Consider the following 20,342-nt stretch of genomic DNA (forward strand, 5'->3'; position numbering starts at 1 on the left):
TTTACCAACGATGAGATATGTATGATATAGACTATGAAACGTTCACTTTCTATAAAAAATATCGAAGAGTTCAAATCCAAGACCGTGTGGAGCCCCTTTTGGTTGACCACTGGATAGTCTACATTGAACCCAAAGAGTCTTCTTTAATGAATGCGATAATTAAAACGCAATTCAAAGAGAGCTCTAATAGTTTACGACATTTGAAACGGTTTTTGAAAACGGAAAAGGATGATAGAGATTGGCTGAAGGTTCTTCTTTGCGCCTGCGATCAATATAGCCAAGAAGAGCTTGAGAGCATATTGTTTGGTCCGTTGAAACGCACGTGGATCGAAAAAGTAAGGGTTCCACTCAATAAGCCTTTTGATAAAGAGCTGAATGCGGAGTGGTCAGCAAAATACTGGCCTATTGTCTGGAAAGGTAATCCTATGATACAAGAACTGAATGAAAGCTATAAGCAGTTCTGCGAACAGAAAGTACAAGATTACCTGAGATTGATTTCGGACTTGTCCAAGACGAGTAAAGACCTCCCTGTGGTTACCATCTTTGTTGACCCATCGACAGATCGAATAATGGCCCAGAAATTTGATATGCGTAGTTCCTCGGACATTATGAAACATTCAATAATGAATTGCATTGACGAAATTGCAAAGAACGAGCTGCAACGCAGACAAGCTCATCCAGACCCTTCATCCCCTACAAACTACCTCTGTCTCAATTATCATGTCTATACCACACACGAGCCGTGCACTATGTGCGCAATGGCTTTATTGCATTCCCGAATAAGCCGCTTAATATACATAAAGGATTCAAAAAGAACTGGAGCTATAGGTGTCGAAAGCGGCAACAAGTACATGCTCCATCTGTCATGCTCTTTGAATTGGAAGTTCGAAAGTTTCAAGTATCTAGGTAACGAATTTGATGTTGCCGATATAGATCAGCATATAAATGTGTGATTACTTCCCCAGTTCCAGTAAGCGTTTCTCTAGCTGTTGTAAATCTGTACATAATGATTCAACTGACGATTCAAAGTTGATAGTTCCATATCTGAGGTCATTGAAAGCATCGATTTGCTCATTAATTTCCTCTAGCTCGACTTTCACATCCTGCTCAATAGCCTTTATTTGTGACTCCAGAGACTGGTTCAATTGATCCATTGACTCTGTCAATTGCATAAGGCTCAAATCTTCCAGCTGCACAGTACTCTCATTATTATCTGTACCTATTCGTCCCAGATCCAGTTGGTCAATACTTAATTCAACGCGCTCAAGAGTGTTCTGTTTTTGTCTCGATAGTATTTCATACAGTTGAGCCTCCTCCTCGTTCAATAATCGGTTGCGGCAGACTAGCTGAACTATGGAGTGAAACTTGTCCCGCGATACTAGTTGCGGGAATTCCTTCGAATCGGTAAGATAGCGTTTTATAAGCTCTTTAGATTGGACGTTTGCCATGACGCGTTGATAAATAGCGTATTGACAGAAAAATAATTTGCGAAAAATAAACCAATTGCACGAGATGGAACTTTTACCAGAGGGTCAGAAAAACACTACGGAGGTGACCTGGCAAGACCAGCTAAAGATTAACTCTTTCTCTACATTGATATCAAAGAAAGACGCGCTGAGTGCAACTCTCGATGTGAACAAACAGGAGAAAGAATACCTTGACGATTTAGCACTAGAGATTGAACTTGTCGACGAAGATGAGAAACTGAATTACAAGATTGGTGATTCCTTTGTTTTGATGAAACAATCTGAAATTGTGGATAGATTGGAGAAAGATCAAGAATTGCTGGACTCTAAAATTAGTGAGCTGGAAAGCCAAATTGAGGACATCGATCAGGAACTTAATAATCTGAAAAAGCTGCTTTATGCTAAATTCGGCAACGCCATTAATCTCGAAAGATAGATATCTGCTTGTAATTGTCGCTATTAATATACATATCGCTCTACTCAATCCCCTTCTGACTCCTGATGAGAGTTACTTCTCCGCTAAGCTTATCTGTTTGCTTCTTTAAATCAATCAACGTAGCAATGCTTTGCAGTAACTGATCAAACTTCGAACAAACATTTGCTGTTGGTAGAGTAGGTTTCATGGAAATTTGCAATTCGTTCAAGACCTCTGCCACCTTAGCCTGCACTGCAGGCTTGAATGTAGAAAGTTTTTGAGAACGAATGTAAACTCCTGGTTGCAATTTCTCGTCGTGGAATCTCAATCCATAGACCTCCATCTCTTCGGCTGTAAGCTTGGATTGTAGAAGCTGCCAAACCTCGGACTGTGCCTGTTGTTGTGAGATCTCCTGTTTGCCTCCGTACAGTTTCTGCGACAAGGACGATTTTTTTCCCTGGCGTTGTCTCATTAAATGCTGTTGTTGCGCTTGTTGTATTTGTTGCGTGTGAGGAATGGCGTTTGGACCCAGTTGAGGAGGAACTGGAACTTCTGGCTTTCGTTTCTTTGACTTGTCCACAGTCATAAGAGAATTGTAAAGCTGGGTAAGACCAGACGAGGTGGTGTATTGTTCAATTGAGGCGGATGATTGGGGCGAGTCGAGAAGCTGCAACAACTGTGCTCTTTCCATGAGCATCTTTTTCGCAGCCAGCTCAAACTTTCGGGCCTCGATCACCAATGATTCTTCTTCAGCAATTTCCGTTGGAGCTCTATGGATCAAACGGTTCAAGTACTGTTTCCTTTCTAACTCCTGTTTTTTGTCAAATGATTCAAGACCTTTAATGAGAGCAACATCTCTTGTGCCATCAGGGTTCGAATTCAAAAGTTTCGCCGACACAGAATATAGTCGTTCTTTCAAATCTTCGAGGCTTCTATGTTTGTCGTTACGATGTTCAAATCTGTCATATACCACCGCCCACCTTAAGTCATAGTCCTTAGCCAGATCGAATAGATACTTGGTTTCTTCGTAATCCCAATCGTCACTCAGATCCTTCAGCTTCTCGTCGTAATCTTCCTTGCTGAACGATGGAATATCAAGAGAGGTGTTATACTTTGCAAAATTGTATGATATTTTCTCGTCTGATGACACGACGGGGCCTTTTACCCAGTGATGAAGCTCGAGCTCGTCTGTCCTCGCTTCATTTTTGAATGGTGCCCACACCCACGGACTGGCCTTCCCTGAGTTGATCTTGTCTTTGAATTTAAAGCCTTTTTCAACAGCGACAGGAGGCAAATTGGTACCAATAAGGTTGTAAAGTTCTCTGCTCATGGCATGCTTCTTCTTTTTGGATTGTGCCCCAAAGTCATTGTCTCCGCGAGCGTGCTTCTTTGGCTGCACGCGAACCTCTTCCTTAATGTTAAACACGTCCAAGATGTCTGAGGCCATAATGAGGATTGTTTGCGAAAACAACTTTTTTTCTGGGCTGCGTAACCTAATTACAGCTTCTTTAGATCAACATGTCTAACGCTTGGGGAGTTCGTGGGCGGACCAAGATTCGGCCACCTAAGAAGATCGTTTCCGGCGAGATAGATTTTGAAAAGACATGGGCCATAATCAGAGACGCGATTCAAGAAATACAACACAAAAATGCTTCAAAGTTGTCATTTGAAGAACTTTACCGGAAGGCGTACAATTTAGTGCTGCGCAAGAAGGGTAAGATGCTTTACGATCATGTGGAACTCACCATACAACAATATTTGCTGAATGAAACTCGTATGCATCTTCTCGAAAGTCTTAATAATGACGATAACCGATCATTCTTGTTAAAACTGAACAATGTCTGGGAAGACCACTTGCTGAGTATGCGCATGATCAGCGATGTGCTGATGTATCTTGATAGGGTTTATGCAAAAGAGTTTCATTTGCCGCTGATCTACGATGTTGGGCTCAAGGCTTTTAGGGATAGTGTGATCAAATATAATCAAAACGAGATTGGTATGGCAGTCATTGACATCATCATCGAATACATCAATCGCAGCAGACACGGCGAGATCATAGACAAATTTATTATCAAGGCGATCATCTACATGTTTAGCTCACTCTCAGAAACAATATCCCTGGACTCAGATGACAAGGTTCCCTATGGAGAAAATTATTATCTACGCTATTTTGAACCTGTGCTATTACAACAAAGTCACACGTATTTTGAACAGAAGGCTACGGAGCTTTTAACATACCAATCGGGAACGGTATACATTGACAGTGTTACGCAACTCAGCCAAGATGAGGAGGCAAGGATCCAATTATACCTTCCTGATGTGACGTCGCCGAAACTTATCGAGCTAATGGACAACGATCTGATAGCACGGAATATGGAGTCAATAATGAAACTTGAAAAAGATGGACTTCGAAATTGGATTAGTGAAAATAACTTCAAAATGTTGGCCTCCTTGTACAGACTCATAGGACGCGTTGATTCCGAGTTTGAAATGCTAAAAAGACAGCTTCGCCTCATAGTTCTCAGTAACTGTGAAGACTTGAATAGCAAAACAAAAGAGGAGTTGGAACTTCAAGACAAAATCGCTGAGGATCAGGACCCAGATAAGCGAGCAAAGAGAAAGAGCGGTAAGGAAAGCGCTACACAGTTCGCGGTGCGTTGGATTCAAAATTTCTTGGATCTGAAGGAGAAATTTGACGTGATAATCAAGAATGCCTTTGATGGAAATCCTGGTATCGTGAGGGAAGTTGAATCTTCCGTTTCCGAGTTTCTGAATCTCGATAATAAAACTGCCGAGTACCTGTCGCTGTACATTGACGATGGAATTAAAAAATCATTTAGGGACAAATCGCAGGAGGAAGTGGAAAACCTGTTGGACAAATCAATCATTGTTTTCCGGTTTATCAAAGAAAAGGATGTCTTTGAGAAATACTACAAGAATCATCTCGCAAGGCGTCTGCTGCAACAAAAATCAAGCTCTAACGATATTGAAATGAACATGATCACGAAACTCAAACAAGAAATAGGCTCTTCATTCACATCGCAATTCGAAGGAATGTTCAAAGATATCAAGATTTCACAAGATTTATCAGGAGAGTTCAATCGAAAACTCTGTGGAGACGAGGAAATTCGCAAAGTCAATGGTAGAAAGCTGGATATGGAAACATCGATTCTAACTACCACTTTCTGGCCTATGCCTATCAACAAATCGCTGAGTGAGGTGCAATACCCAGAAGAGCTGGAGCTTTTGAGAAATAGATACGAGTCATTCTACATGACTAAATACGGTGGACGAAATCTAACGTGGGCTCCAAACTTTGGTACTGTTGATATTCGAATTCACTATCCCAAAAAGACTTACGAAGTGAACATGTCAACATATTCTGCAATTATCATTCTCGCATGTTTCAAAGAGTGCTCGGATAAACAAGAATATACTTTTGAAGAGATTTACGAAATAACTAGAATTCCCAAACCAGACTTGATACGGCATTTGCAATCTATTTCTGTGGCTTCGAGAACCCGACTACTGAAGAAAACCCCGATGTCCAAAGATATTCGCCCTACAGATGTCTTCTCGGTGAATGAACAGTTCAAGTCTCCTCAAACAAAAATAAAGGTTTCTACTGTGTCTTCTGGTTCAAAGGTGGAAGACGATTCACAAAGATCTGAGACAATGGATGCCATCAATAAATCAAGAATTCTTGAAACTGAAGCTGCGGTTGTGCGCATTATGAAAGCTCGCAGACAATCCAATCACCAGGAGCTGGTGAACGAGGTCATTCGCCAACTCATAAGCAGATTTAAGCCACAGCCTTCCTTTATCAAACAGAGAATCGAAGACTTGATCGAGAAAGAGTATTTGGCAAGAGATGAAGCAGATAAAAATATATACCATTATTTAGCATGAATGCATGTCAATTACACTTGGGATTATTATTATTTCTCAGATACACCCTTACACAGCTCTTCCCTGGGAAAAATGATGGAACAAAAAAAAGTATAATTAATCATTCCTTCTCATCGGATTCTCAAGGTAGATCTTTTCATTGGTCTACAGCTCCTTTTCGAATGATGTTTTGTCATGAATCTAGGAGCTGAGGCTCCGATTGGCTAAGGATAAATAAATACTGTGCATCATAGTACATCACTCTCGAGCTAGACAAAGTGGTGTCTCCAAGAACACATACATCATTATTACGCCTATATCTCTTAATTTCAGATACTCATAAATTAGAAAAGAGAATTCGTATTAACAGGTCAATGGATCACTCTTGGCCAAAACCTATAGTTTCTTCAACGGCAATAGTGAGCTTCTTTTTCAGCGACTCGTAATCTTTGTACGGAGGCAGATCCACTCTGTTAAAACAAGTGTGCGATTTTGGAAGCTGGTCTGGCTCTCCAGCTTTTTCTATAGTGAAACGTCTTGGACCATCCGATCCCTGTAAATCCTTGAATCCATTGACGGGAATTCTGGAAGTACCGGTGGTGAATTGCAATAACCTTGCTCTCTGCTCTCCTTCCCACTCACTCACGCACTTCCAGAACCACTGGATCACTTCGTCACTCTCCTGATAACCTCTGTAGTCTGTATGTTTTTTCCAATCTTCAATGTCAATATCTGCCAGTCCTCCAATTAAAAGCTCCAATTCCCTTTCGTCGAAGACCGAAACTAACTCTTGCGGAATCAGCTCGTTGAATCCATCCATGAATGCCTTAAATTGAGCCTCCACTGGCTTGGAGATAATCCATTCGGTCTTCAGCTCGACATATTCTCTCTTATTTTCATTCGTCACCTCGATGTTTCTTCCGTTTGGTTTCAGATCAATGATAACCTTCTCACCAAATCTATCTTCTTCAATCGAGAATGTCTCGTAAATGACGTCGGTGATGTCATTCTCGAGCATCCAGCATAAAGATTTGTACATCTCAGCATCCACACTTTCCAAATCTTGTAGCACAATCTTCTTATGAAGCATCATTTTATACATTGCACCCACAAAGAAAGCATCCAGGAAACGACGATGGAACACACCCAAACCGACAGTTCTTCCAATGAATTTGAAGTATGTCAGGTGTTCTGGGTTCACGCCTGAGTTTGGATTGATTTGAAGTGTGTAATTGTCGCTCGATGCATATTGGAAAAGACAGTAAAATGGATTAAACATTTCGTGCGACAGTTGCTGGAAGAACTCTCTCGAAACTCCACCGTAATCCAGTCCTTCTTCTCCCTCAAACTTAATCATCAATCTCTTCTTCAAATCTTCTGGAGTTTGTCTCATAATGTCACGGAAAGCATCTTCCATAAGATGATCTCTTCTAACCTTGATGTGACACTGCCCGGGCAAAATTCTTATTGCAGGCTGTGATCTGAAATACACCAACTTTCTTCTGAAATCACGTTTGTATTGAGGAACATTCTGGTCAAGCGATGATGGCAATCTTGGATCGTCCCATGTCGTGGTTTTGGTATTGTGGTCGACAAAATAAACTCTAGATGTATTGGCTAATCTCATTTCCCAACCACTTGGAAGCGGACCCATCGCTGACAATCGCTGTGCATTGTAACCTCCATTGTTACCAAAGCTTTTAACAAATTGCTGCCTTCTTGGATCAACCCATGTAGTAGTTCTGCTGTTGTGGTCAACATAATATGGCCTTCCCTCTGGGGTAAAACGTTGTTCCCAACCTGGAGGAAGTTCGCCTAAGCCAGGACTCGTTGCTCCGGTGGCAGCCATGGTCATTGCAGTAGCCTGATCTACCTGAGAATTGGTCTCGGGCAGAGATCTATTACGGTATTGCGTTCTTTCGGCCTCTCTTGCTCTTTCCCTTTCTTGTTCTCTTTGACTTTCAGATTGGTCCAATGTGGGTCTCTTCCAAGTGGTGGTTCTCGAGTTGTGATCGACATAGTAAGTTCTGCCAAAGTTATCAGTTCTCCGCTCCCAGCCAGGTGGAAGTCTACCATATTGGTCTTCAAACGAGGAAAATTGTCTTGCTGGTGCAGGTCTAACGGAGGATGATATAGCCGCAGCAGCAGCGGAGCCTGGAAATTGATTGTTCAAATTCCCAGTATCCACTGGAGCCCTTGGGCTGGACACCGAAGGTGAAGCTATGGTGGACGCAGGTGTCTGCGCTGATGTGTTGGTTTGCGCAAAATTGGAAGGATCTCTGGAGTCTCTCGCAGAAGCATTCTGATGCGAGATCGTAAGTATCAATTTTCCTGAGACCGTCAGATGAGAGTTAGACCTCTTCAACTCTTCAGCAACGGTCTGTTCGCTCGATGTATCGTTCAAATTAATGACATCGCCAACTTTGATATTGACGACACCCAAAAATCCTTGGTCCTTCTTCTTGAACTTCTTTTGATCAAATATCTGCACTATCAGTATGGAATTTTCCGTCACAGAAAACTCGAAAGATTGGTTCCAGTGCGGTGACAACGTCTTTTTGGCAGTCTCGGTTGTTTGCGTCTGTGCGCCATCAACCGTCAAAACTGCAAAGGGATCAGGAGACCGAAACACGTCCCGCTTACATAGTCCCTCAGCTGCGATCACTCTGACCCGAATTTTAGACCTCGTTGACATTGTAGGCCGAAAAATAGAATTGTGTTTTTGAAAGGAGGTTACCTATAGTTTTGGTGACAAACCTGGTCACAATGCAGTAAATGATCTTGGATACCCTAGAAAAGCAATAGATGCAGTAGCCGAACCCGTCTTTTTTCACTTTAAAGCCAAGCAAAACCCCCACTCTAACCGTAAAATGGGTATGATGACGTTACAAACAAATCAATTAGTCAATATCGCCTTCTGATATTTTTCCTTCCTGTAATCCCGCGATTATTTAAGCATTAGCTAATACGTTTTGGTTATTTACGAACGTACCAGACGCATTAACCGCGAGATCTTGAAGATATCCTCAACAAGCTAGAAAGTTGCCTACGGCAGATTATGAGTTAGATAAGTTAAGGAACATGAGTTTCGCGAACACGAGTGTAACTTTTAGTTCTTGCTTTTTGAGTTCTAGAGTTGCAATAGACAAAAGTACAAATGTAACCAAATTTCTTTCGCGAAAAGGAAACCAATCATTCGGCCACCAAGCGGACAATTGAAGATGACGTGCACAATCTGGGAGCAGGGTACGAAAATAATACAACTTGGCAAATCTAAATTTTACCGGCTTGGCTTCCAAACCAGGCAGTGCATACCGAAAATAAACTGGTTTCAATCCAGCCTTCTCGAAGATGTTTCAAAGTATAAAACACAAGGCTGGTCTATAAAAGTGCAATTCTCTCTATTGGCCTTTACCTATCATACCCAAAACCAACTTTAGTCATTCTTTTAATGTATCCAATTGATGAGTCGCCTGTGCAAAAGGGTTTGCAATCTAGCTACTGGAAAATCGATTACGGCTCTCCATTGAATCCATACGAGTTTTTAAATTGTATGGATGTCAGCCAGGGCTTGGCTGCCGTTGGATCTTCCGCATGCCTCCAGAATGTCAAGATCTTCAAGCTGGACACCGAGAAGAACTTGCTTGGTTACCTGGCAAGCTTTAGCGCACCAAATGTCTGCTGTGTAAATTGGTTGCACAATGTTCTTGACGAGACAAATGATTTGAACCTGATGATGACTGGCCACACTAATGGCATTGCTAACCTTTCTCTTATTCCAAACGTCAGGTCTGCTAATATGACCCACGTCGACCTCATAAAACAGTTCAACCACAGAAAGCATACTTCGCTAACCGATATTGGGGACGACTTCCAAGTTGAGATAAGTCCAAAGTCATGGAAATCTTGTATGACGAATTCTATGATGTCTATCTACAAGGAGAACATCTTTTTATGGGACACTTCAAGATCCTCAAGTCCTCTCTACAAAAACAAAGCCCACGGCATCAAATCCTTTGCAGCTAGTGAAAATAACGACGGGCTGGTCGCTTTCGCAGGATCGTTCGGTGTCAGGCTGTTCGATATGAGATCTGCAACCCAGAGGGAGCTCTGCACTTCGACATATCTTTCATATAAGCACACCAAAACGCGCATCATAGAATGGTCTCCACAAAATCCGTATCAACTATGCGCTGCAGGAGAGGATAGCAGTATCCAGCTGTGGGATATTCGGAAACAGCAGCCGCTCGCCACCATGGGCGGCCATTCAAGTACCATCACAGCCATTGAATGGGTTTCAGAAAACAGTATCTTTACAGGAGCCAAAGACGGACGCATTGTCCATTGGAACATGAAAGATGTCGTCTTCAGAGACAGCCCGGTCAAATGTTCCGTTGGCGGAAAAGACTATGAAAGCTATCAGTGTGGTACGTCCATTGAGTCTTCCAAGACCGGTATTGTCAGCTTGAAATCGTCTAACGGGAAACTTATAAGTCTTGACGACAGTTACATGGGGCTGCATCACGAGTCCGTACAACAATCAGCTCGCAAACCCAGTAATCATTCGGATGTAACCTTAGTCGAACAAGCGCCTCTTGACAAGCTGATGCGACAACTCGATCTCTGTATCGATGGTATAGAGACTTATATTTAAATTCAATACGTGGGCAGGTCGTTTTCATAATCTTCAATAAGATCTTTCAGGTTGGCACACAAGAACACGTAAAAGTCCTCCAAAAAGTTGCGTACTAGAGAAATACTTTGTGGGTCCATAGTCGATTGTATCACTAAATTGGGCAGAATGGCGCAAAGTCTTAGTAAATGGTTTAATCCATAGATTTGCGACATCTCAGAGTCGGGAAATTTATCCAGCACCATCTTGTACTGCGTCCTCTCATGACGGTAAAGAAGCAACGAGCCTAACGCTTGGTTGAAATAGAGCCGTAGGCTGCGAGCAATTTCAAGCTTATTGTCGAGCGCGGGATCGTCTTGAGTCGTCGAAGTAAGTTGAAGTTGTGTAGTGTATGCTGTTATAATGTTGGCGATGCAGTCTTTAGAAGGCAGATGAACCAGCTTGCGCTTTTTCGTCACATTTTCCCAGTCGTCTACCAAAACGAATTTTATTGAATCAGGTATTTGGACTCTCAGCTCAGCCTTTTTAGAGGGTTCAGCAAAGTTCGATGGCCCATTATTTGTCTGCTTAACTGTGCCTTTCAATGTTAATTTCACTTTAGGTCGGTTCGAAACGGATGATCCACCAGATCGATGGTTTTGGACCAACTCCTTCTGTTTGATTAAGTTCTCTTTGTTATAAGGCAAGATTCTTTCTGGTGTGACCCATTCGTCCCACTTGGACTTCCATCCTTTGTAGTGAACGAAATAGGCTTTTGACGATCGATATTTCTCTAGAAACACCGGTTCTGGTGCGGTTTCAGCAACATCTTTGGTTTTCTCGTCATTGAATTTTATTATCTTTGACAAGGGATAATAAATCTTGAGTATCTTAGCCTCATACAGCAACTCCCCCTGATAAACTAGCGCACGGTCACCAAGCTCAAACACCGACATGGTTTAACAGTCTGGTGCTTGATAAAGAATTGAATATTATTGTCGCGATCAGAAATTTTCGAATTTTCGTCTCATCATTCTACCTCTATTATACACTACAGACAACAACAGAACACGCTCTTGAAAAAGCCAAAAATCCCTTCCGGATTCTCTTCTATGTCCTGCTGGTACGGATCTCCTGACGAGTCGTAATGGCCGTTAGCAGCTCCTAAAAGAAGCCGAGTGTTCTCATCCACTTTCGACCGTGGTTGACTCTCGTGTGGATCGCTCTTTGTGTGCTGCGAAACGCGTCGCGTTGGAGCAAAAGCCTTATTTGACTTGTGTTGTCTGCTAGCATGGTGATTGTTAGACCCGTATCCATTGAGATTGGTTTTCTTGTTTTTATTCCAATCCCAGCCTTTCCCATCGTTCAGCTTCATCCAGTCGTAATAGCCATCGTCCACCTCGCCGATGTCCTCTAGCGCGGCATCCATCAACGAAATGAGATACTCGTAATTGGGCTCTTCCTCGAAACGCAGGTTGCGAGCATATGTGAGGTAGTCTGCAAATGCCTTCGGTAGTTTATGACAAAGTTGCTGGATTGAAGTGGCTTGCTTCTTTTCCCCGATCTTCTCGTACTTCATCTTGTTCGTTGGCGCCTTGAGCCCTTGCCACGGAAGCTCCCCTTTCAAAAAATACAGAAAAACGTGACCAAGAGATTCCAGATCGTCTCGCCTTGATTGTTCTCTTCCCAGATGCGTGTTGATAGACATGTATCGTGCAGTGCCGCTCAGCGACTTCCGTTCTCTATACGGTATATGCTGCTTGGTAACAGGATTTCTGTATTGTTTGATCATTCCGAAGTCCACCAAATATATCAGATTGTCGTCAGAGGTTGCGCCAATGAGGAAATTGTCAGGTTTGACGTCGCGATAAATGAGATCATTCTCATGAACGAACTGGATTCTTTGAATCATCTGCTTGGCCACCTGTGCCACCGTTTTGACGCTGAATCTTCTACCGCACCACTCAAACAAGTCTTCCAGCGAAGGTCCAAGTAGTTGAATTATGAGTATGTTGTAGTAACCTTCTTGACCAAAATAGTACACCTTCGGAATACCCTCAATTGAAAGATAGTGGTGGTTGTCGTTCTCAGGCCCATCGCGCAGGTAATTATTTATAGCACTATTGAGAATCTTGTACGCTTTGAACTCGTCCTTCAACTGAGGGGCTTCAGATTTTCGGCTCTCAAACTTTATCGCCACTGGTTGGTTGTCTCTCAGCAAGTCATACCCTTTGAAGATGATACCGAACGAGCCTTCGCCTATTTTTTGCGCAATCTGATAGTGTGAGGCTATTATGTTTCTATTCACCTGTTGAGCCGTATTGGAAGAACCCGATCTTTTATGTTGCAAGGCTGACATAGATTGAATTTAGGTGTTCATAACAATCGCGGTTTCTTGGACTACTGACTCAATCGTAACTAATGCTTTTTCTTGGTTTTGTTTCTCCTCCTTTTATCTGTTGATATGCTTCAATCATTTCTCGCCGCGGAAAAATTTTATGGCGCTGGTGCACGGATTACTAGGTGGACGCTAAGGTGTAGCATGTATTATAGGTCTAAAATCATCTAAATCCAGCGACTTTAAAAGCATGAGCAAGGTCTTCGATCAAATCGTCTGCGCTTTCAATACCGGCGCACAACCGAATGAGGTCTTCAGGGAACTCTCTCTCCTTTCTAGTTTCCGCGGAAATCGATGCATGACTCATCAAGCATGGAAGAGAAATCAGTGAAGCCACATATCCAAAAGACACTGTGACAGAGTACAGCTCACAGGCCGCAATAATTCTCTTGCTAACAGCCACGTCTCCCGTTTCAAAGGACAGTACTGCTCCAGTACCTTTACATTGTTTCTTGTGGAGCTCGTACTGTGGATGAGACTCCAACCCTGGATATCTAACCTTTATATTTTGCGACTCAAGCCACTTTGCAATTTTCAAGGCATTCTCCTGTTGTCTTTCAACCCTCAAAGCCAATGTCTTGAGGCCCCTAAGCAGCAGCCAAGAGTCAAAAGGAGCGATACCAGCACCTGTAGCGTTGATGACAAAAAAAACCTTTTTGGCCAACTCGTCACTGTTGGTTGCAATCACACCAGCCATAATGTCGTGATGTCCATTCAAGTACTTTGTAGCAGACTCGTATTGAATATCGGCTCCCAGCTCCAAAGGAGACATGAACAGAGGCGTCATCATGGTGTTGTCGAAAACAACTACACAGTCCGGGTTTTGCTTGTGGGCATGATCTGCAATGGCCTTGAGATCACAGATCTTGATCAGAGGGTTAGTTGGTGACTCCAGGACAACCATCTTTGTGTTCTTTGTTATCTTGGAGGTGATGAGCTCCAAATTTGTAGTGTCATAGTGACCCACCTTAATGTGATTGAAAGTTTTGATGTATGTCAACAGTCTGTCAGTTCCACCGTAAAGATCATCACCAGCGACAACTTCGTCACCCGGGTTCAAGCTTCTGACAATGACGTCCAAAGCTGCCATTCCTGAGTTCAGAGCGTAGACATGCTTGGCTTTCATGATCTTGGACAGGTGATTCTGCAAAGCTGAACGAGTAGGATTTCCCGACCTGGTGTAGTCGTACGGACCCATTTCGTCAAGGTCTTTGGCCTTGAAAGTTGCAGACATGTATGCTGGAGTAATTGAGGCATTGTGGGTGTTGGTGTCCTCCACGTGGACAAGTTCTGTTTCGAGCGATAGCTTCTTAGTCATTTGGCAAAGCAGTTTGAAATCTAAAAAAAGTAATTTCGACGCGATGAGGTGAATAATCCCTAATTCTTGGCTATGATGATTAAAATCCCAATTAATTTGCTCACTAATGTTATTTTACGAATAGCCTGATCTTAACGTAAATGGGATATCGTTGAATGATCTGGATGAGACAAGTGGGCACGATATCGAAGGTGTGGGTACGGTCAAATTTAGTGTAGTTCTACTCCCAGTAAAAAGGATTTCGCTCTATTTTCTTCGAACTTAAAGCAGGGAAAACACATCTTGATTTATATTGCTCACTGGCAGGTCACAAATCTCTCCAAATTGAGTCATATAGGAGTCAATGCATTTGAGTGATTCAATTGTAATGCACGACGGTCATAACGTGTTGCTGGCGCCGTGTGTTTCAATGTTGTGTAGCTTGGCCCCCATAATGTTGATTAGCTAATCAAATATGTAAATTTGGAAAATTACCCCATCTTTTGTTCCCAACTCCAATTCATGTTTCTCTCCAAATATACACATTTGAGCATTGCAAGGCGTCCCTTTATGGGACGCGCACTGCACATTGTTGCGGTTCATCGGGACAATCAGCACAACAACCAAAAGATGAAGTTTGAATTCACTCCTGAAAACAAAGAGCTCGCTAAGGAGATCTTGAAGAGATATCCGCCGCAATACAAGAAATCTGCAGTCATGCCTTTGCTTGATCTGGGACAAAGACAGGCGGGGTTCACTTCGATCGCTGTTATGAATCATGTGGCTGAGCTCCTCGACATGCCGGCCATGAGAGTGTACGAGGTTGCTTCCTTCTACACTATGTACCACAGAGAGCCAGTTGGGAAGTACCACATACAAATTTGCACAACCACGCCCTGTCAGCTGTGCAATTCCGATTCAGTCATTGACGCAATCATGAAACATTTGAACTTGCAACCGAATCAGACTACCCCAGACGGGTTATTTAGTCTCGAGGAGGTTGAGTGTTTGGGTGCATGTGTCAATGCACCTATGATGCAGATCAATGACGACTACTACGAGGATTTGACTGCCGAGTCCGCTGTGGAGATCCTAGAGGCCTTGAAGTCAGGGAAAAAAGTTCCTATTGGGACAACCAAAAGGGATTCCTGTGAACCATTTTCAGGGCCAAAGGTTCTGGTCAATGAGCCGCTGGACGTTTCCACTGTCACCCGCAGCGATCTGTAGCGTCTCGAGTTCTATTTATAATATTTATTTACTATCCAATTTAAGATTTTTAGATATTTAGTTTTGCAGATTTTCTATTTTACCGTGGAGGAAGTACTGTGTAATGTTTTTCAAACAGAAAATGGCTGTCTGATCAAAATTCTCACTTGTTGCCGATCCCACATGAGGAGTCAAGGACATATCTTGTCTTTCACAATGGTGAACTAGCGGCTCTTCGGGGAACACGTCCAGACCCACAAATCCTATCCTCCCGTCTTTCAATCCCTGTATCATATCTTTGTCGTTGATGAGGGACCCACGACCAACATTAACCAGAACCACGCCTTTCTTCATCAATTGAATGACATCTCTATTGATCATATTGATCGATTGCGGAGTGGCAGGAAGACAAAGAACTATACAGTCTGATTCAGCTGCCACATCATGAATCCTGGCGGCGTAGCGAACTCTGTAACCCAGCTGACCCTCCTCCTCTGGAGAAAGCCTGTTTCGTTTGATATAGATGATGTTCATACCTAGACTGGAGAGCCTCGCCCCCACTTCTTTACCGATAGCTCCAAAACCTATGACGGTAGCAGTTTTCCCCACGGGCGAATGGACATCAATGGTTCCCACATGATGTCCAAAACAGTACTTTGTCTTATTGCTGTGGTCAAAGACAAACACCCCACGGTCAGCATCAAAAGTTTTTACATTTCCCAGTAGTGAGCGAGCCTCAATTGTATGCGGATTCTGGCGAAGAGTCGCTTCAAACAAGCCGAACTTTCGAAACCCATTCAAGACATGGTATAAAACAGTCTCTGCCACTGCAGAAGCACCAAAGGTTGGTGAATTGCAAAATTTGATTCCCCTCACACGCAAGGCCTCCAGGTCTATTCCACCATACCCTGCAGAACAAACAGTAATCAGTTTCAACGACGACGGCAGCTTGACCACCAGCTCTTTGTCCAGATTTCCAATCTTGCCGAATGGAGCCCATGCACCGTAAATTGCCACGACATTTTGTAGTTTAGTATTCAGATCAGACACAAACTGCTCTCTAGAAACCAGCTCATAGAATACGACGTCAAATGTCTTCGTAAATTGTTTGAATTCTGGTAAATTCTCATTCAGCCCCCCGAAGAAAACGACCCGGGGCTTCGTACCACGCATTTCAGTCATCATTCTTCGTCGCAACAGGGGCCAGCTAGAAAGGAGCTTACTTTTTTTTTGTACTGTACATATAAAGATTTCTGGCGAATTTCGTATTATAACATATCTATACCTAATGGTGATGGCCTTCTCCAGTTCCCAAATACTTCAATTTGTACACGGAACCGCACTCCCAACATCTGGCAACCTTCTCCACGGTAGGCTTCAGCCACATGATTTCGTGGGAACCAGCCGGGGAACCGGTGCATCCAACATATCTGTAGTCGTCGTACGAGTTCACAACGATTGGGTCGGCCATGGTGCCTTTTCTGGAAGAGTCAAGAGGCTCGTTCTCGAAAACCTCAACACCCTCCAACTTACCAAGCAATTCAAGTCTTTCAAGACCGGTAGCTTGTTCCAAGTCAGTAGGGACGGTACCAGGCTGAGCACCGGGACCGACTAAGTCGTACTTGTCAACGACTTCACTAAGGCTTTTGGCTGTCTTGAACTCCTTTGGGGCCTGCGATGCATTTCTGGCAATGACAGAAGTGGAGAAAAGTCTGGCCGGTCTGGCTAGTCGAATGGTCTGTCTCAACATCTAGAAAGTTAGCACAAAAATCCCGGCAAGTACAAGCAGTGGTCAACAAGCAAGGCTAAAAGTACCTACCTTGATTGTAAATCGATACAACTAATTGTTTTTTGTAATTTTGAATTGTCTTTCACTGGTTGGCTTCTTCGCGAATCCCTGGTAGGCCACCACGAAAATATATTTTCACCCGGTGTAGTGGCACGATTCACGCTAGCCAATTAAATGCGTATTATTAGGATATGTGAACACCCTTACACGCTAATGGCGACTCGCAAACTTTCGGATAGCTTGATGATCTCGTAATAATCAATGTCACGTGATGTTCCACTGGGTCAAAAATCCCCTGCAAATAAATTTCTTTCCCCAGCAGGCCGTGCACTTACCGGGCGTGGGTGTAAAACTCGCGGTAGACTGGCTAGGGTTCCCGGTGGGAGCACCTGCGACGAATTTTTCAATAAATTTTTCATATTTTATTCTATAGATATTAGTGCAAGTAAGTACCTACCGTCCAAGGAATACGTTTGTGAAGCTCAACAGCAGGACAGCCGTACCGAGTCAAGAATCGACGAATCGGTTGTCTCCACACTTTGAACATTGCGTGTTCCATTTTAGTATATTCTAACCATCCAGCATGCCAAAGAAGAGATCATCCAACGGAAGAAACAAGAAGGGTAGAGGACACGTCAAGCCAGTCAGATGTGTCAACTGCTCCAGATGTGTCCCTAAGGATAAGGCCATCAAGAGAGTCACTATCAGAAACATGGTCGAGGCCGCTGCTGTGAGAGACCTGTCTGAGGCTTCCGTCTACGACGAGTACCCACTGCCAAAGCTGTACCACAAGTTGGCTTATTGTGTCTCATGTGCCATTCACGCCAGAATCGTGAGAGTCAGATCTAGAACCGACAGAAGAATTAGAACTCCACCAGTCAGACAAAGATTCAACAGAGAAAGAAGAGTTTCTCCTGCTGACGCTGCTAAGAAGGCCACTGCTTAAAGTGGATGGTAGAAGTGCTGATGTATAGCGTACAGTAATGATATGTTGATAAAATATAGCAAAGTAGGCTGCTTACAGTATGGATAATTGCGGTACAGTGTTCTGAAGTCGACCAAACATCCTTACACCGATCTCACTGGCTATTGCAAGCAAAAAATTGTACTGGATTCCAAGCGGACCTAAACTATTAGAGGGGCAATCATAGAAGGCGATCGGCAAGCATTTTATTAGCGATTACACTATTTGGTGTGTATTCTAAAGATATTTACAAAAGCATTAGCTATAGTGGCAAGTCAAAATCCAAACCGCATTCTTATTGTCAATTGATTTGGGGCATCCACTGTTTTTTTTTTTGCTGAAGCATCATCAATAGGTAGTTGATTCATATAGACTCAGATATGGACGATTCCTGGAAATTCAGCCAATGTTTTGGCGATAAAGGTGACATTGAGAACATTACCGAGGCGGATATCATTTCTACAGTCGAATTCGATCATACCGGCGATTTCCTAGCTACAGGCGACCGTGGAGGACGAGTTGTGTTATTTGAAAGGAATGAGAACAAGAAAACCTGTGAGTATAGATTCTACACGGAGTTCCAGTCTCACGATGCCGAGTTTGATTACCTCAAGTCGTTGGAGATCGAGGAGAAAATCAACAAGATCAAATGGCTCAAACGCTCCAACCAATCCAATTTCTTGCTTTCTACCAATGATAAAACGATAAAGCTGTGGAAGGTGTTTGAGAAGCAGATAAAGATGGTCTCGGAAAATAACCTTAGCGAGAAATCGGTTTCCTCTCCAAAAATGCACTCACAGTATTCCTCGTTCCACATAAATACAAATCTTACCCAACCCTATCCCATGCTTTCGTCTGCGGCAAACCTCAAGCTTCCAAAATTAACAATGCACGATACCATCACAGCAGCTCAACCAAAGAAAATATATGCAAACGCTCATGCCTACCACGTAAACTCAATTAGTGTTAACTCTGATCAAGAAACATTCATTTCTTCCGATGATCTCAGAATCAATTTATGGAATTTGGGAATAGCCGATCAATCTTTCAACATTGTGGACATCAAACCGGTAAATATGGAGGAGCTCACGGAAGTGATTACGAGCGCTGAATTCCACCCTACAGATTGCAACTTGTTCATGTACTCCTCCTCGAAGGGAACTATCAAGTTGAACGATATGCGTGTCAACTCGCTGTGCGACAACCACGCGCGTGTATTTGAGGAATACATGGATCCTTCCAACCACAACTTTTTCACAGAAATTACATCCTCTATATCAGATGTCAAATTCAGCTCGAATGGCAGATACATTGTGTCGAGGGATTATATGACAGTAAAGATATGGGACATAGCGATGGAATCGGAACCAATCAAGACAATCAGCATTCACGAGCAGCTCCGGGATCGGTTGTGTGACACATATGAGAATGACGCGATCTTTGATAAATTTGAGGTGCAATTTAGCGGAGACAATAAATCCATTATGACCGGTTCATACAACAATAATTTCATGATCTACCAGAACGTGGTGGGCAACTCAGGTCCAGAAAAGGAAATTGTACTTCAAGCGGACAAGTCAGCATTCAAAGCAAAGAAAATGAATTCGAACAAGCGGAAGAATCTAACAATGATGAATAAGATGGATTTCGACACCATCGATTTCAAAAAATCAATTCTACATTTGAGCTGGCATCCCAACGAGAACTCGGTCGCCATTGCCGCCACAAATAATCTATACATCTTCTCTGCTCTTTAATCACAGAGCGTGATAGTCATTCTGTCATCTGTATGAAATATATTGATTTTGTGTATGTGCTAAACTAAAAGTCTCTGATATGTCTGTTCACATCTGGGTTCCAGAACAACGTCTTGTCACCATCTCCCCAAAAGAAGTCCTTTCTTCTGATGTTTTGGTATGGGTAATCTTTTGGCCACTCCTCGTCAGAGAGGTGCTTGGTGTGTTCTCTGTGATGAGCATGTTCGGCCTCAACGAAGTAAGTGTTGACAGCAGTCAAGGCAATGACAGGGAAAGCGACAAAGTACGTGATTTTCTTCCACAGGCTAGAGGTCTTCTCAGAATGGTGAATCACAGCCTCATAGTGCTCGATGAATTCCTTGGCCTTAGCTGGGTCCGCCTTTTTGAAAGCAGGCTCGTTCTGCACAGAGGAGTTGAATCTTCTACCAACAATTCTCGCTTGTCTAATTCCAATGGCTCTCAGCATTTTGGTCTATGGTTTATTGAAAGCCTGTTTATTACACCACTAATCAATTTTTTAAATCCGTTTTTGACCATCTTCTAATTGGTG

General features: G+C 43.0%; 17 protein-coding genes across 17 annotated transcripts; 8 read left to right on the forward strand and 9 right to left on the reverse strand.

The window, feature by feature from the left end:
- Positions 1–17: 17 nt before the first annotated feature.
- Positions 18–828, forward strand: KL928_000999 (uncharacterized protein; the record flags this gene model as incomplete). The annotated part of the gene is made up of 2 exons (XM_043206755.1): positions 18–742; positions 804–828. 2 exons carry the CDS (start codon positions 18–20, stop codon positions 826–828), a joined length of 750 nt encoding a protein of 249 aa, XP_043061458.1.
- Positions 829–953: 125 nt separating this feature from the next.
- On the reverse strand, positions 954–1,448 carry KL928_001000 (uncharacterized protein; the record flags this gene model as incomplete). The annotated part of the gene is made up of 1 exon (XM_043201318.1): positions 954–1,448. One exon carries the CDS (start codon positions 1,446–1,448, stop codon positions 954–956), a length of 495 nt encoding a protein of 164 aa, XP_043061459.1.
- Positions 1,449–1,512: 64 nt separating this feature from the next.
- KL928_001001 (uncharacterized protein) lies at positions 1,513–1,902 on the forward strand (the record flags this gene model as incomplete). The annotated part of the gene is made up of 1 exon (XM_043201319.1): positions 1,513–1,902. The coding sequence occupies one exon, from the start codon at positions 1,513–1,515 to the stop codon at positions 1,900–1,902; it is 390 nt and encodes a 129-aa protein (XP_043061460.1).
- Positions 1,903–1,942: 40 nt separating this feature from the next.
- On the reverse strand, positions 1,943–3,328 carry KL928_001002 (uncharacterized protein; the record flags this gene model as incomplete). The annotated part of the gene is made up of 1 exon (XM_043201320.1): positions 1,943–3,328. One exon carries the CDS (start codon positions 3,326–3,328, stop codon positions 1,943–1,945), a length of 1,386 nt encoding a protein of 461 aa, XP_043061461.1.
- A 71-nt stretch (positions 3,329–3,399) lies between these two features.
- On the forward strand, positions 3,400–5,790 carry KL928_001003 (uncharacterized protein; the record flags this gene model as incomplete). The annotated part of the gene is made up of 1 exon (XM_043201321.1): positions 3,400–5,790. One exon carries the CDS (start codon positions 3,400–3,402, stop codon positions 5,788–5,790), a length of 2,391 nt encoding a protein of 796 aa, XP_043061462.1.
- A 358-nt stretch (positions 5,791–6,148) lies between these two features.
- Positions 6,149–8,464, reverse strand: KL928_001004 (uncharacterized protein; the record flags this gene model as incomplete). The annotated part of the gene is made up of 1 exon (XM_043201322.1): positions 6,149–8,464. The coding sequence occupies one exon, from the start codon at positions 8,462–8,464 to the stop codon at positions 6,149–6,151; it is 2,316 nt and encodes a 771-aa protein (XP_043061463.1).
- Positions 8,465–9,220: 756 nt separating this feature from the next.
- Positions 9,221–10,423, forward strand: KL928_001005 (uncharacterized protein; the record flags this gene model as incomplete). Its single annotated transcript, XM_043201323.1, has 1 exon — positions 9,221–10,423. One exon carries the CDS (start codon positions 9,221–9,223, stop codon positions 10,421–10,423), a length of 1,203 nt encoding a protein of 400 aa, XP_043061464.1.
- A 2-nt stretch (positions 10,424–10,425) lies between these two features.
- KL928_001006 (uncharacterized protein) lies at positions 10,426–11,337 on the reverse strand (the record flags this gene model as incomplete). The annotated part of the gene is made up of 1 exon (XM_043201324.1): positions 10,426–11,337. One exon carries the CDS (start codon positions 11,335–11,337, stop codon positions 10,426–10,428), a length of 912 nt encoding a protein of 303 aa, XP_043061465.1.
- A 95-nt stretch (positions 11,338–11,432) lies between these two features.
- KL928_001007 (uncharacterized protein) lies at positions 11,433–12,740 on the reverse strand (the record flags this gene model as incomplete). Its single annotated transcript, XM_043201325.1, has 1 exon — positions 11,433–12,740. One exon carries the CDS (start codon positions 12,738–12,740, stop codon positions 11,433–11,435), a length of 1,308 nt encoding a protein of 435 aa, XP_043061466.1.
- Positions 12,741–12,942: 202 nt separating this feature from the next.
- On the reverse strand, positions 12,943–14,097 carry KL928_001008 (uncharacterized protein; the record flags this gene model as incomplete). Its single annotated transcript, XM_043201326.1, has 1 exon — positions 12,943–14,097. The coding sequence occupies one exon, from the start codon at positions 14,095–14,097 to the stop codon at positions 12,943–12,945; it is 1,155 nt and encodes a 384-aa protein (XP_043061467.1).
- A 501-nt stretch (positions 14,098–14,598) lies between these two features.
- Positions 14,599–15,303, forward strand: KL928_001009 (uncharacterized protein; the record flags this gene model as incomplete). Its single annotated transcript, XM_043201327.1, has 1 exon — positions 14,599–15,303. The coding sequence occupies one exon, from the start codon at positions 14,599–14,601 to the stop codon at positions 15,301–15,303; it is 705 nt and encodes a 234-aa protein (XP_043061468.1).
- A 57-nt stretch (positions 15,304–15,360) lies between these two features.
- Positions 15,361–16,467, reverse strand: KL928_001010 (uncharacterized protein; the record flags this gene model as incomplete). The annotated part of the gene is made up of 1 exon (XM_043201329.1): positions 15,361–16,467. The coding sequence occupies one exon, from the start codon at positions 16,465–16,467 to the stop codon at positions 15,361–15,363; it is 1,107 nt and encodes a 368-aa protein (XP_043061469.1).
- Positions 16,468–16,567: 100 nt separating this feature from the next.
- KL928_001011 (uncharacterized protein) lies at positions 16,568–17,032 on the reverse strand (the record flags this gene model as incomplete). The annotated part of the gene is made up of 1 exon (XM_043201330.1): positions 16,568–17,032. The coding sequence occupies one exon, from the start codon at positions 17,030–17,032 to the stop codon at positions 16,568–16,570; it is 465 nt and encodes a 154-aa protein (XP_043061470.1).
- Positions 17,033–17,332: 300 nt separating this feature from the next.
- KL928_001012 (uncharacterized protein) lies at positions 17,333–17,614 on the forward strand (the record flags this gene model as incomplete). The annotated part of the gene is made up of 1 exon (XM_043201331.1): positions 17,333–17,614. The coding sequence occupies one exon, from the start codon at positions 17,333–17,335 to the stop codon at positions 17,612–17,614; it is 282 nt and encodes a 93-aa protein (XP_043061471.1).
- Positions 17,615–17,654: 40 nt separating this feature from the next.
- Positions 17,655–18,017, forward strand: KL928_001013 (uncharacterized protein; the record flags this gene model as incomplete). The annotated part of the gene is made up of 1 exon (XM_043201332.1): positions 17,655–18,017. The coding sequence occupies one exon, from the start codon at positions 17,655–17,657 to the stop codon at positions 18,015–18,017; it is 363 nt and encodes a 120-aa protein (XP_043061472.1).
- Positions 18,018–18,415: 398 nt separating this feature from the next.
- On the forward strand, positions 18,416–19,792 carry KL928_001014 (uncharacterized protein; the record flags this gene model as incomplete). Its single annotated transcript, XM_043201333.1, has 1 exon — positions 18,416–19,792. The coding sequence occupies one exon, from the start codon at positions 18,416–18,418 to the stop codon at positions 19,790–19,792; it is 1,377 nt and encodes a 458-aa protein (XP_043061473.1).
- A 64-nt stretch (positions 19,793–19,856) lies between these two features.
- On the reverse strand, positions 19,857–20,258 carry KL928_001015 (uncharacterized protein; the record flags this gene model as incomplete). Its single annotated transcript, XM_043201334.1, has 1 exon — positions 19,857–20,258. The coding sequence occupies one exon, from the start codon at positions 20,256–20,258 to the stop codon at positions 19,857–19,859; it is 402 nt and encodes a 133-aa protein (XP_043061474.1).
- Positions 20,259–20,342: the final 84 nt, after the last annotated feature.

This window comes from Ogataea angusta, assembly GCF_019207475.1.
Source record: "Ogataea angusta isolate 61-244 chromosome Unknown 61-244_NODE_2_length_1002155_cov_89.706849, whole genome shotgun sequence".
In the NCBI taxonomy this organism is placed as follows: Eukaryota; Fungi; Ascomycota; class Pichiomycetes; order Pichiales; family Pichiaceae; genus Ogataea; species Ogataea angusta.